Source organism: Microtus oregoni, unplaced genomic scaffold (assembly GCF_018167655.1).
Source record: "Microtus oregoni isolate MIOR12 unplaced genomic scaffold, Mior012 000022F_ref0000154, whole genome shotgun sequence".
Classification (NCBI taxonomy): Eukaryota; Metazoa; Chordata; class Mammalia; order Rodentia; family Cricetidae; genus Microtus; species Microtus oregoni.
Window position 1 is genome coordinate 9,551,443 of NW_024543081.1, and position 15,006 is coordinate 9,566,448.

The window sequence follows — 15,006 nt, forward strand, 5'->3', positions numbered from 1 at the left end:
ACATTTTATTTTACAAGAAGTAGTAAAAAGAAAAAAAAAGCTTCTGCATATTTTGTTAGCTGTTGAGTTTTTACCATTGGGCCCCTTAGCTTTTCCAAAATCCCTCTTTATTGTGCAGGTTTTCCGAAACATGAAGACCATGAGGAAAGCCCTCCAGCTCATCGATGTCAACAACACGGGCATGGTGCAGTCCAGAGAGCTGAGGCGGGTCCTGGAAACGTTCTGCCTGAGGATGAGGGATGAGGAGTATGAGATGTGAGTGGCAAGACCAGAGAGGGTGTGATGACCCTGAAGCCAGGGCTAGGGACAAATGGCAAAGGCAGGTTCCTGGGCCCCTCCCTCCATCTTCAATTTGGACATTCTCCCAAGTTCCCGAAGCTGTGAATTCTCAAGAGTGGGACCTAGTGTCTCTTATTGTTTGAGGAGGCTGGGGTGGGCACAGCCGTCTGGCTTTCGGATCCGAACACAGGTTACTGACCATCCCATCACCTGTCACCAGGCTGTCCTGCTTAGTCCCCATCCTGTGTGTTTCCAGTCCACAGTGAGTTTGACTTCAGGGAAAGAGTCCTAAAATTAACAGTTCATGTATTCCGAATACCCTCTATCATACAGAGGGTGCTGTCTTGTCCCCCTTTTAAAATATCTGTGTTAATCTCTGAATGTACTTATAAATCAACAGGACGAAACTTAATGCATAATACAAACAGACTCACGTGTGTACATAGATGGTTCAGTGTCATGTGATCCAGGCACCCACTGCTGGACCTCGACTTATGTCCTGATGACTCAGGGATGCCTGGATCATTCAGGCTGCTCCCAAAGTACCAATCCTTTATTGTTTCTGCAGAGGCTAAGGGCGTGCCTTGCTCTGGAATTATAGGCTACTGTTCGGAGGGGTCACTGTGGCTTTTGACACATCTCCTGTAGACAAGTTCAGGGCTGCAGGCAGGAGAGGAACTTTCCGCAGAGCAAGGTAGCGCAGAGGACATGTGACCATAGCTCAGATGGGGCTCACAATCAGTGACTTAAAAAAACAATGAATCCTTTCCACTCTTGAATATGTTTCTTCTTTCTTCCTCTTTATAACCTACCTCAGAATATAAAAGGCATAATAGATGTTTTAATTTTTACATCCTGTGTGGCTGGGAAAGTGTCCAGAATAAGATCCAAACAAAACAAATTAAATAATTTTGTGCGTGCAATTACAGAGCGGAGGCAGCCCTCTTCTGAAACAGGCCGTCAGAAACAAAGCAGGCTTTTATTTGACAATAAACCTTGTGTTTGGCACTGCAGTCTCCAGCCTAGTAAATCTATAAAAAAAAGTTACTGTCTGTTTCCCCATCTCTTAAGTATTGAATAATAAAGAACTCCACAAATTTTTATTTGTGATTTCTTTAAAGCCTCAGAAACAATGCTGTTTTCACACCGCGGTCCTCACAATGGCCTACAATAGAATTGTTTCCCATAGACTCACACAGAGGCTCAAAGGAGCTGCCTTTTGCAGGGCTTTAGTGCCTTCCTTATGGAGGCCCCAGAAGACAGGGGCACCTGTGGCTGCTTTGGTGTTAACTTCACCCTTTGCTATTTGGAGCGTTTTTAATATCTCAGTCTAGCAGTTTTCTTCTGTCTGGGGTCTGCAGTAGGTACTTGATAGGAATGGCTAGCCTCTGAAGTCAAAGCTGTGCTTGTATTCCTAATCCTGGAAGAGCAAGATGTTGCCAGGACTCAGTTTTCTGTTAAAGAAATAGGTGTTGAATGGGCCGGGGAAATAGCTTAGACAGCCGAGTGCTCTCCTTGCAAGCCTGAGGACCTGAGCTTGATCCTCAGAAACCATGTTAAAGAAGAGAAAAACAGACTGTAGTGGCATGTCCTTGTAAACCCAGAGTTTGCAAGGTAGAAGCAGGATCTCTGGGGACCACAGGCCAACCAGCTTAGCCTCCTTGATGAGTACCAGGCCTCTGAGAGATTCTGTTTCAACCAATAAAACAAAACAATAAAAACAGGTGGATGGTGCCTGAGACACAATAGCTGAGGAGGTTGTCCTCTGGTCACCTTACACACATGCATACCCACCCACATTTACCAGCATGTTTGTGCAAACACACACGCACTCATACACATGTACATGCGATCATGTGAGCGCTTATGCACACATACGCATGCATGCTCACATGTGGGAAATGAGCTAGGCACCCAGAAACCCACCACACAGCATGGGGATGAAGACATGATGGAACACATGTAGCATGTCTGTGATATGCTTGCATGTAGCAAGTGCTCATCTCACTGGACAGTGTCACAAATGTGATGACCCAGGATAGTGTTACAACTTCTAGATGGTTGCTCTTTGCCCGCAGAACACATCTCAGCCTATACAGCGCCCAAGGCGGGAGATGAACTCACCACTAGCTTTGTCAGCACTGTCCAGCATCCCACTCACTGATTTTCCCTCCCGGGATCGCTCCATCCCACATTCCGTCTTTCTTCTGGTCCAAGTATTTGGATCTATGTGAAGTCATTTATGAACAGCCCAGTAGTCAAGCAAGCCGCAGAAGGCCAGCCTGAGCCAGGATTACCTGAAAGGGGTTTTTCCAGGGTGCGGTGCTGAAAGGCTCAAGGGCTCGCTGGGATCGCCTTCTCCCTAAACCCAGCTCCAATGATCCCTTCTTGCTTGCTGCTATCTGCAGGCTGTGCGCTCATGCCGGTTTTGCCGCCTTGAGCTTGAGTCCCTGGGATTAGTGTCTTAAGAACAGTCTCATCGAAGTTTTTTCTTTGGAAGTCTTTAGAAAAAATTACTGTATATTTGTGTTCAAATGTATATGCCTGCATGTATGTTCACATACATGTGGAAGCCCAGAGGTCAGCCATGTTCATTCTTTGGGAGCTAACCTGTAGTTGTCTTTAAGCTCCCAAATAAACCATACACATGGAGTGGATTATTTCTTATGAATGTCTGACCTTAACTTGGCTTGTTTCTAGCCAGCTTTTCTTTTCTCTTTTTTTATTGAGCTCTACATTTTTCTCTGCTCCCCTCCCTGCCTCTCCCCTTCCCTTCAACCCTCTCCCAAGGCCCCCATGCTCCCAATTTACTCTGGAGATCTTGTCTTTTTCTACTTCCCATGTAGATTAGATCCATGTATGTATCTCTTAGAATCCTCATTGTTGTCTAGGTTCTCTGGGATTATGGTTTGTAGGCTGGTTTTCTTTGCTTTATGTTTAAAAACCACTTATGAGTGAGTACATATGATAATTGTCTTTCTGGATCTGGGCTACCTCACTCAAAATTATGTTTTCTAGCTCCATCCATTTGCCTGCAAATTTCAAGATGTCGTGTTTTTTTTCTACTGTATAGTATTCCATTGTGTAAATGTACCACATTTTTTTTTAAATCAATTCTTCTGTCAAGGGGCATTTAGGTTGTTTCCAGGTTCTGGCTATGACAAACAATGCTGCTATGAACATAGTTGAGCACATGTTTTTATGGCATGATTGAGCATCCTTTGGATATATACCCAAAAGTGGTATTGCTGGGTCTTGAGGAAGGTTGTTTCCTAATTTTCTGAGAAACTGCCACACTGACATCCAAAGGGGCTGTACCAGCTTGTACTCCTATCAGCAACGCAACCTCTCCAGCATAAGTTGTCATCAGTGTTTTTGATCTTGGCCATTCTTACAGGTGTAAAATAGAATCTCAGAGTTGTTTTGATTTGCATTTCTCTGATGACTAAGGATGTTGAACATTTCCTTAAGTGTCTTTCAGCCATTTTAAATTCCTCTGTTGAGAGTTCTCTGTTTAGGTCTGTACTCCATGTTTTTATTGGATTATTTGTTCTTTTGATGAGCAATTTCTTGAGTTCTTTATATATTTTGGAGATCAGACCTCTGTTTGATGTGGGGTTGGTGGCTCCTAGCCAGCTTTTCTTAATTTATCCCATCTACTTCTTGCCTCTGTGCTTTTGTCTTTGTCTTATATACCTTTCTTTACTTTTTACTCCGTGGTTGCTGGTGTATAGCAGGGTGGCTGGCCCCTTGAGTCCTGCTCCTTCTCTGGCTTCTAGATCTTCGAGCCTCTCTCCCCAGATTTTTCCTTTTATTTATTCCATCTCCCACCCTGCCTATCCTTTTTCCTGCCTTGGTATATTGACTGTTCAGTTCTTTATTAGACCAATCATGTGTTTTAGACAGGCAATGTAACACAGCTTCACAGAGTTAAACAAATGCAACATAAAAGAATGCAGCACATCTTTGCATCATTAACAAATGTTCCAAAGCATAAACAAATGTGTAGCACATCCTAAACTATTTTACAACACTGAACACCTTGTATTTTTATGTGTGACTTTTCAGTGAGACCTGAGACTCCACTGACTTGGATATAGTGGCTGCCCAGTGAGCCCCAAGGACTCACCTGTCTTCATCTCCCCAACTCTGGCATTATTGTACATACCACCATACCCAGCTGGTTTTTTGTTTGTTGTTTTTAAAACATGGGTTCTGGGGATCAAACTCACGTCCTCATCTTGCACAGCAAACATTTCTCAGACTGAACCATCTCCCCAGCCCCATGAAAAGTCTTTGGAGACCCTGCCTTTCTGTTCAATGCCAGGCTTCATCTCTGTAGTCTTTTCTCTAGGGCATGCTACCATGAGCTTCCATCTGTCCTCTGCGTGCATACAGCAGGTTTCTGAGCATAGGATTCTTAGTCCCAGCCAGTGTTCTCCTGTGAGTGACCCTGGTTGCTGGGATGCTACATTGCATGGTAGTCTGCAGTGCTGGGTGAGCTGCTCACCAAGCTCCCCTGCCTTGCTAGGGCAGCATGCCAGCCAGCAGCCTCCAAGGACTCGGAGAGATACTGACATTGCTACCTCCCAGGTCTCAAGCTTCTAGGCTGTTTTTATAGGATCAGGGCTCAGGGACTGATTAGAAAGTTTCTGAGTTAACATCTGGCAGCCATCATCTCTCTGGATAAGTTTTCCTATTAGGACAATAGCAAGCTTCATCAAAGTGGAAAGGGACGTAAAGTGGGAAGCATATATGTGGCACTCCCTGTTCAATCTGGAAACCAGAAAAATAACAAATACTTTAAGTATTAATTACTAAATTTTGAGAAAGCATGAAAGTAGATAATTATAGAAACCAACACATATGGGGAGAATATAACCAAACATTTAAAAACTGTGAATTTTTTAGAAATGTAGTAACCCAGAAATCATCTAAAAAACTGTTTATCACACACATATCTGAATAATAGGAAACACATTAAAAACCAAAGCTCCCCGTTTATCTCAGTGTATTTCAGAGAGAGAGAGAGAGAGAGAGAGAGAGAGAGAGAGAGAGGTTGTGCATGGTTTTCAGTTTTCTTGTTCTGAGCTGGGTGTGGCGGTCCCGTACCTATAACTCTAGTACTTGGGAGCCGTGGCTAGAACATAGCAAATTCAAGGCCAGCCTGGGATACATAGCAGGATCCTGTCTCAAAACAAACAGAAAAAAATCTTATTATGTGTAAACACCATAAATGCCTCAAGAACAGCTGGACTCCCTGGTCATTCGCTATTTGGAGACTGTGGGCCTCTGTGGGCCGAGGTTTTCGTCTCCTGCGGTGATAGGCTGCTGTCAGCTAAAGCAATCATCCGCTTGTATCCCCCACCCTTCACACTCTGGGCTCCCTGGTTACAGAAATGTGATTCTCACTGGCTCGCTGCCCAGATCCCCGTCTCTATACTTCTTACAGGAAGCTAGCTTTGCTTCTGATGTCTAGTGAAGAAGTAGCCTCTTGGGCCCTGGGATCTGCTGTCCTCCCTCTTCCAACCAACAAAGGGAAGAAAACTGTAGAAGTGTGTCTGGAACATTCCCAAGAAGAGGACTATATGTTCCATCCTATTCTCTCTCTGTGCCCTTCCACAAGCTGACCAAGTGTTCTCCCTCGGGTGTCTGCAGCTTTAGTCTGTATGTGTATATACGCACTTGGAGACCAAAGGACAGCCTTGGGTGTTGGCCTCAGGGGTTGCCTACCGATTTGTTTTTCATTTTGTTTCATTTTTTATTATTGTTTTTTTTTTGAGACAGGGCCTCTCACTGGGCTCAAACTCCCCATGGAGGATAAATCGGCTGGCCAGTGTCCAGAGGAGTCTGCCTGTTTCCACCTCCCCATCACTGGGCTTGCAGACACATGTCCATGCTGGCCTGCTTTGTGTAGGTTCTGTAGTTGGAACTCTGGTCCTTGTGCTTGTACAACAAGTGCCTTACAGACTGAGCCTTTTCCCCCAGTCCCAACCATCTGTATTTAAGAATCTCAAAAGCAGTATTTCCCATGGTGGTCTTGACAGAGGAAGCAATAGCAGGAAGATATTAACATCTGTGCCAGCGCAGTGTGAAGCAGACCTTGTAATAAGCATGCTTCTATCCAGGCTTGCTGCAGCTCTGTCTGACTTCAGAGAGCATATGTGTTGCAGGTTCTTGAAAGAATACAACATTGGCGGCACTATGGTGGACTACAATGCTTTCCTGAAGAACCTCAGCATAAGCAGTGACTTGAACTTTAAATACCCACAGTCCAGTTCAGGTAAGGACTTCCTAAACATGTCGCTGAGGATTTTAAAGTTTCTTCTATCCCCTAAGAAAATACAGCCCAGTATGGGAAAAATGCATCCACTACAGAGATGCCCATGATACTGTTATTTAAAAAAATAATGTGAGAGCTGAATGAAAGAAAAGGGCTGGGGATGAGCGGTGTTAAGGGCACACACTGCTCTTCCAGAGAAGCCGAATTCTGTTCCCAGGACCCCCATCAGGGGTCTCATATCTGCTTGTAATTCCTGCTCCAAGGGACCCGATGCTTTCTCTCTTCTGGCTTCCATGGGCACCTGCACTTACATGGACACCCGCACACACACACACACACACACACACACACACACACACACACTAAAAAGAGAGCAATGACAGGAGTCACAGCTTCATATGCATCTAGGAACCATGATCTCCACGGTGGAAATGTGTGTGGAGAAGTACACGACTGGGACCTGGGACATCCCCTGAACTCACAGACTGTCCTTACTTGAGGTCCTCTGAGTGTCATTTGTTCTTTCTGCTGCCTCTGAACCTCAGCGAGTTTGGATGGTGACGCCTGTTCTGTCGATAAGGAAGAAACCAATTCAAGAAGACGGAGGAGCTTGCAGCTGTTAGATCTGTGGATGTGTGTCCTGGAGGCAGAAGCTTTCCAGTGATAAGTCTAGATCAGTGAGGCAGTGCCTGGAACTGTCCAGCTGGTGGCGGTTCTGAACAGAGCCCATTTCTTTGAGGAGAATGTTTGAGTCACGTAACTGGACACACAGGTCACTTAGACATTCTCCTCAGTCCCCTGACACGGGGTCACCCCCTGTGACCAGCTTCTTTAACACCTGTCCTCATTGTGTGGGTTTTAATACTGTCTTAATGCAGCTCTGCAAACCCCTCAGGGCACATCTATGACACGTAGCACTGCTTTCCCAGCAAGCCAAAGAGCCGCCGTTGTCAGGCTCCAGGCTGGCTCTGCTAACCCCGACTGCTGGGGGCCTCTGGTCTTTGCTGAGCGTGGTTCTGTCTTCTCTTTTCATCCCATGCAACCATGCAAGTGCAGACAAGCCAAAGGCTGAAGTAAGCCTCTATACCAAAGCCACTGCTATGCAGTAAGCACTGTCATCCTCACCCTGGCGTCTTCCAATGCACTGGATAGGAATGAGTGGTTGCTGGGAGGTGTTTGGAAAGTCCACAGGCCATTTTACAAGAATTTACTGGGAGCATCAGCAGGGAACCTCGGGGAAGCGATGTTTCCATCGTGGCTGGATGTTAGAACTGACAGTGGCAAGTTTCCCTTTCAGATGACCACCCGCTCTGATCTCTGGTCTGTGTCTGGGAAGTCTGAGGCCTGCTTACTTCCCTCTCAGTGATGGATGGCTTTCTCCAGCTCCCTATAGAAATTTCTTAGGAAGTTTCAGTAGCAGAGCAGGCCATGACCTATCACTGAGCCTGCTGCAGCAAATTTCTAGAACATGGTATGTTTTCTGTTTGCAAATTTAATTCTTTAAAGGTCTTGTTGTTGGTTTTGGTAGTTTGATGTATTTTTAAACTAAGTCTTGCATTTTCCAGGTTTGGGGCAGGAGGGGTGCAAATCATTATGTTTGACCATCTCTGTGTTTGGTGTCTCTGCATTCTCTTGTGAGCTTATTCTCCAGTTTTTCTCCATGTCTCCCATGGGTGTCCTCAGTGTCACCTACACTCTGGCTCTTGCCACAGTCAGCTTATCCCTGGTGCTTCTAACTGCTTGACCAGGTCTCCTGGGGCTTGTAGTTTCACTTTCCATCTCATCCTTAGGTTCTACCCTCATGTCACCATGCCTTTGTTTTACGATTTGTGCTCTCTGTCAGATCAGCTGCAAAGCACTTTTCACGTCTTGGTCTTTCCTGTGTGTCAAGTTGCTCTCGCCCTGCCGCCTCCTCTCTCCATAGTGTTCGCTCTGGGTGCAAGGGACTTGGATGAGCTGAGTGTATTTTATTCCACTCCACTTCTTACGTTGCCAATGTATTACTCACTTATTTGTGCTTGTTCTGTAGTCTCTTTATACACCTTTATTAATCAGAATCTGCTTTTAGCTAGCATGAGCTGAGTTAATGAGGCAGGGACTTCACAGCAGCAGTGGCTGCAGCCCGTTGGGTCTCTCACATCATGCTTTTGCAAAGGGCTCATACTCAGGACATGGTTTTGGCTTCTGTCCCACTGAGGTGGTCTCAAACATTGTTTAGAAATTCAAACAATGTTAAAGTGCTTTAAAGTTTGTTGTTTCTGAATCTAGTTAAGTTGATTAACCATCCCAAGTACATACCTTGTCATGTTGGTAGCCAAATGTATTGCTTTTAAATCTTAATATTTCATCCTAGCCTCAAAAGAGCATGGCCATCTCACAATACAATCCATTATTCATTTAGTCCAACTTCAGAAGTCCCCCTAATCTTTGACATCCCCAATATTGCTCAAAAGCTCAGTCCCAGGCCAATGCCAATGAGATGAATCATTTAGTAAAAGTGTCTTCTACAAGCTTGACGATCTAGTTCAGTCTCTCTCTCTCTCTCTCTCTCTCTCTCTCTCTCTCACACACACACACACACACACACAACCTCTTACATAATACTCTTTCTTTCTCTGACATGTACACTCTTAGACACACACTCACACCCACACACCCTCTCTTACAGACACATACATACACACACCTCTCACTCATGTATACACACATATTCTCTCTCATATACACACATATTCATAAAGACAAAATAAATGAACAAAATGTAATTTAAAAACTTCTAAAAGCCTGTCAAAAGCCCAACATTTTCTCTCATACTCAAGATTTCTAAACTGTAAAATAAATAAGTTACATACTTCCTGTTTGCATAGAGTAAACCTTCCCATTCCAGAGGGTAGAATGGGGGCAGTAACAAGCCAAGAATGGTTAAAGCAAAACCCAAAACCAGCAAGGCAAATACTGAGCCTTGCAACTCTGTGTCCAGTTTCTGAGTCTTGTGGTGGTATTACCTGGATTCCAATGAGCAGGGCTATCCCAGCCTCTCTGGCAGCACACATAGCATCTCTCTTGGGCCAGATCAGCCCATGCCTGTGCCACTCACCTAACATGGTCCTGATGTCGCCACCAGTGACTTTGGTATCACTTTTTAATTCTACCATACGTTGTCTGGCCTTAGTAGCTTCCTGGAACTTTGATGCAAGCCTCCCAGACTTCATAACACTTGGTATTTTTAACACCTACAAACCCAGCACCCGTTGGCAACACTTCCAAGTTCTGTACTAGCTCCAGATTTAGTCTGGCCCTTTCTACCACAGCACAGTGAACTCTGTGAGCCTCGAAGCTGAACTTGGCACAACACTGCCCCAGCAGTTGTTTGGGGGCAGGAAGCCCCTCTAGTGGGCAGTTGAAGCTCAGTCTTTCTCCTTCCAAGTGAATTTGCATATTTACAAATTGGACTCTAATGGCTGGGAGCCTGCTGACAAAACCTACTGTCCCAGTGCAGAGTAGAAGGCGTCTCCTTGATTGTACTGGCTTCTTTAGTTATGGTAGCTGCTTTCTTTGCATTCCCCTCCCCTACAGTTTTATCCACAGATTCCTGCTCAGCCTGTTGGTTCTTGCTGTGAATCTGGATGAGAGCAGGGAGCAGTAACTGTGCCACAGCTCAATGCTCTTAAAAATCTCCTCCCAATTAGTCAATTACTCTTGAATTCAGCCTCATTCAGATTGCCGGGATGCAGCTCTGTGTGTGTATGTTTGTTTGTTTGCCAGAACATAACACAAGTGGAATCTTCCGACCCTTGTTGAGTTCTTTTTACCCCCTTTGAATCCTTGTGGGCACAGTCTCCACTGTCTTTATTGCTGTTATTGCTGTGCACAGCCTGGTCTTCCAGACGCTCACTAGAATGGCCCACTGAGCTCCATGTGCGGCTGTAGGGCATCTCAGGCCAATAGTTCCAAGCTTCTACATTCACATGGACCGTTTCCAAAGGCGCATGATGACAATAGCCCCACTGCTCAGCACCAGTCTTCTGTATGTACCACTCCTCGTAGTGCTGTGATCAGATACCTGGAAAGAAGCAGCTTAGGGAAGGGAAGGCTTATTCGGGTCCTAATCTGAGGGATACAGTCCACTGTGGTGGAGTCTCATCAAGGCATGAGGCAGCTAGTCACGTTGTGTCCACTGACAGGAAGCAGAGAGAGCTGCAGCTCGTGTTCAGCTGACTTTTATTTCTCCTTTCTGTGCAGAAAGTAGGGGGGATCCAGTCCATGGGTTGGTGGCACCCGCGTTAAGGACGGGTCTTTGTCCTTGAGTTTAACCTCTCTGGAAGTTACTTCATGGACAAGCCCAGAGGCATGTCTCCGAGGTGATTCCAAAGTCAGCAGAGCTGACAATGAAGATTGAGACTCATTTATAACCCAATCGTAGACTCCTGTGATTGATGTCCTGCATATATCACATGGTATTTTACTATGAAGATTTGAGTCATTTTTATTTCAGGATAATTTCTTGAATTGTCATCTTTAGTATTTCTTCTCTTTTGTTGCTTGCTTTTCTTTTCAGTTATTCATATTGCATATGTCTTAGACTTTTTTGTGTCTTCTTTTATAAAACATTGCTTTTTCAGATGTCTCCCTTCCTCTTTCCCTCCTTCCTTCCCTCCCCCTCCTTCCCTTCTTACTCCAGTTCCTCCTTCCCTCTTCCTCTCTCCTCCCTCCTGCTGCCCTTCCTTCTTACTTGATAGAATCTTTGTTTTACTCTCTCTCATGGTTACATTTGTTTGCTCTGTGTTCCTTTCAGTCTAATCTTCATGTTTGTGGTGGTTTGTGTATTTTTCACTCTTCTCGTTGCTTTGACAAAATACTTACAAGAAGTTACTTAAGGGAGAAAGGTTTGTGTTGGGCTGTGCCTCAGGGAACACAACCCATTAGACAAGGAAGGCATGTTGGTGAGAGGCTGCCACTCACACCACAGTGTATCAGCAGTAGAGGAAGGGGAGCGTGAAGCCCAGGCAGCTTCCTTATTTCACAAAGACTTATCTATCACCTTTGTTGGAACACAACCAACAGCTTTTTATGTTTAATACAGATGATGTTTTGCTGTGGTGTGCAATGATTACCACAGTCAAGTTAATTAACCCATCTGTGATCTTCCACCAACCTTTTTGGTGTGTGGTAGCAACACTTAATATCTGGGGCTTGGCAAATCTCATAGTGCCCTTAGTAGCTAGTAGTACAGCCTTTTGTCCTGAGAGTAGTTTTTGCTTCTGCTTTGTACCCGAGCTCCTACTGCTGCTAGGGCCTCTTCCTGGTCACCAGTTACTGAAGAAGTTTCTCACTAATTGATCCAAAGACAATACTTTATTGAGAATCTCTCAGGAGCTACACAAGTATAACCATGAACTCCTCTGATGTGTGGCAATCCTGTTTTTTTCACTAGTGAGGAAATAGTAGTCCAAGGCTGTATAGCTAGGGAGCGCAGAGCCGCCAGTCACAGCCAGGTGGCGTGTTTTGAGTTCGGTCTGCCCCGTGTCCAAGGTTAGAGACTTGGGGAATGCCCAGGGGAAAAACCTCCAGGGACATCCCAGTCCCCATTCTGTTACCCCTAATTCTTCTGGTGTGACATCCTAGCCTGCCAGTGCTTGTTCACCAGTAACCATTTTCTGTATGATAGAGTGCTGAACTTTGGGGGACATTCTCAAGAGTTGAAGAACTAAAGCAATACATGCATATGTTTGTGTGTTTTAAACGCTCACTTTCGTGATTAAGAATGACTAGACAGAGCTCTTTTTCTAAAATAATTTTCACTTGTCTTTGACAATTTCATGCACGTATACAACGTATTTCAGTCATGCCCACCCCATTCTCCTCTCTTACGCCCCTTCCACTCCTAGAGCCTTTCTCCCCCACTCCTGCCTATGTGCACGTCTGTTTTAAATTATTTTTTTTTAAAAATAGCCCATTTAGTTTAATAAGGGTTGCTTGTGTGGGTCCCACTTAATTCTTTATACCCGGCACTGGCTCTGCTGTGAACTTCCACTGTGAATTGTGACTGATGGGATGGAATTTGCTAGAACATGCTCATTTGTTGATTAAAACAGCAGTTCATGGATTCAGTGCGGTCCTTTTCTCTGGACTGAGTTTCAGCAATTGTTACCTTTGATTTTTCTGAATATAGGATGACAGTTTCTATTAATTTTGGCTACACTGGCATCCATGGCTGCCTCGCATGTCAAGAGCACCATCTATCTGGGAGCAAAAAGTAGGGGTGAAGGAAATTCTCTGCTTTGGGTTTCTCTGAGTTGTAGTACTTACCTAGCATGGAAAGGACCTGGGTTCTTTCCATGAAAAAATACTGTAGAAAACTCATGGGAAACCCGAGAGTGGAAGAGAATGAGCTTGGGGCTGGGAGAGCGTCTCAGGAGAAGAGAGCTCAGGCAGGCCTTCCCAGGCAGGCCTCCTGCCTCACTCCCGCTTCAGCCCCCAGGGCCCTGCGTTTTGTTGAAATAGAGAATGTGTTGTGCTGTCCTGGAGTGCGCTCTCTCTCTCTCTCTCTCTCTCTCTCTCTCTCTCTCTCTCTGTGTGTGTGTGTGTGTGTGTGTGTGTGTGTGTGTGTGTGTGTGTGCGCTCGCGCGCTGCAGTCCTAGAATCTCAAAGTAGAGAACTGGAGTACCAAAGAGTCTGCTGGGAGCCCAGGAACCCCTTTAGCCAGGTCAGAACCTAGCTGGTTCTGTTCTGAGACCCAGCTGGAAATATTGTCCCTGTGTCTCTAATGCCACTCAGAGGGACCTGGGGAAGGGTCTTCTTTTCCTTTTCCTCCCTTGGAGATGAGAAGTGGGATTCCAGATGACTGGCAGCCTGTTAGCTGTCGCTAAAGTAAGTGTGCCTCATTTGGCTGTGGCTTATTTGCAGACATTTTAGGAAATAAATCTGGGGAACCATTTGTGCCTCTTCACATCCAGTGTTGAGAGGGAAGATGGCTGCACTTGAGATGCGCTCCATCCTCTTCTGCTAGAGAAGCACACGAGCGTGTTGGACAAAAGCCAGATGCAAAAAACTAGGCATCCCCATCCCCCTGACCCTGTGTCTTACATCCTTCCACACTCAGCACTCTCCTGGTCAGATACGCCTAGATTATTTTTTTTTCTGGTACATAAATCAGTAGATGATAGATAGACAAGAAGGCATACAAAATAATTAAGAAAATGAAAATTAAATTATGTTAATTGCCCTTTTAATCATGAAAGAATATATGACAAAGAAACTGTCAAATTTTTGTTACAGACATGCCTTTCTTGTTCTTTAAGGTTTTCTTATTTTAAGTGTGTGGTTTGCTGGTGTATACATTTGTGCACCACGTGTATGCCAGGTGCCTGAGGAGGTCAGATGAGGGTACCAGATCCCTTGGAACTGGACTTATGGACTGTTGTGAGCTGCCATGTGGGTGCTGGGAATCGAATCTGGGTCCTCTGCAAAATCAAGAAGTGTTTTTAGTGGCTGAGCCACCTCTCTGGCACAAGTTCCTTGTTTTTCATGTCTGTGTGGCTATTGCATAGCCTTGGCAGCACCCATTTGTGAGGCTGCTCCATGTTAACACCACTAGGAGTGTTGGCAGCTGTTTCCCCTTGGCACTGTAGAAAGTGTCCTCACATGCAGACCTTTGCTGGGTGGCCTGCTGTCCCACAGACAGCACACAGTAGAAGAGCTCAGAATGTTCCCATATGGGTTGCTTCTGTGCCAAGTGAGAGCTGCCTCCTGCCATTTTCCTATATTAGTGTGAATGTATGTGTGTGTGTGTTTATACATGTCTCTATGTTAATATGTGTTTGTAGATGTCCGTTAGTGTGCATAGTGTGTACTTGTGTGTATATCTGTGTATATATGTCTCTGTGCATATGTATGGTATACATACATGTACAGGCACACTCTTCTGTTTGAGCCTGAGGAGTATCCAGGTGTCCTCTGTTGTCTCTGTCTTGGTTATAGGAACACCTACTCACACTGGGACCCACCATCTCAGCCACTTGTTGTAGGAGGTCGCTCATTTGTTCCTGACTGCTTAGACCCAAAATAATCACACAGTAACTATATTTTTTACAATACTGTTTGGCCAATAGCTTAAGCATGTTGCTAGCTAACTCTTACATCTAAAATTAACCCATCTCTATTAGTCTATGTATTGCCGCATGGCTTACCAGCAAGGCCTTTTTGACGTGTCTGTTCCCTGCGGTGGCTACATGGCATCCCCCGACTCTGCCTTCTTTCTCCCAGCATTCAGTTTAGTGTCGTTTGCCCCCTCCCCACCTAGCTCTACTCTGCCCTATCACAGGCCAATTCAGATTTTTTATTTATTAACTAATAAAAACAACACATATACAAAAGGACTTCATACATCAGCCTTTCTCTCTAAAACCCCAGCGCTGGGTTATGGGTGTATAGAGCCATGTCTG

At 45.1% G+C, this 15,006-nt stretch overlaps 1 protein-coding gene across 2 annotated transcripts in view; it reads left to right on the forward strand.

Annotated features, from left to right (window-relative positions):
* Positions 1-15,006, forward strand: part of Efcab6 (EF-hand calcium binding domain 6) — a 173,310-nt gene that overhangs the window by 51,091 nt on the left and 107,213 nt on the right. The window contains exons 5-7 of one of the 2 annotated variants that reach the window (XM_041672351.1): positions 119-255; positions 6,453-6,562; positions 7,266-7,268. In XM_041672351.1, the coding sequence (XP_041528285.1) occupies positions 119-255; positions 6,453-6,562; positions 7,266-7,268 (250 nt within the window). The remainder of the gene's footprint in view (positions 1-118; positions 256-6,452; positions 6,563-7,265; positions 7,269-15,006) is intronic. The other variant, XM_041672350.1, reaches the window with a different exon arrangement.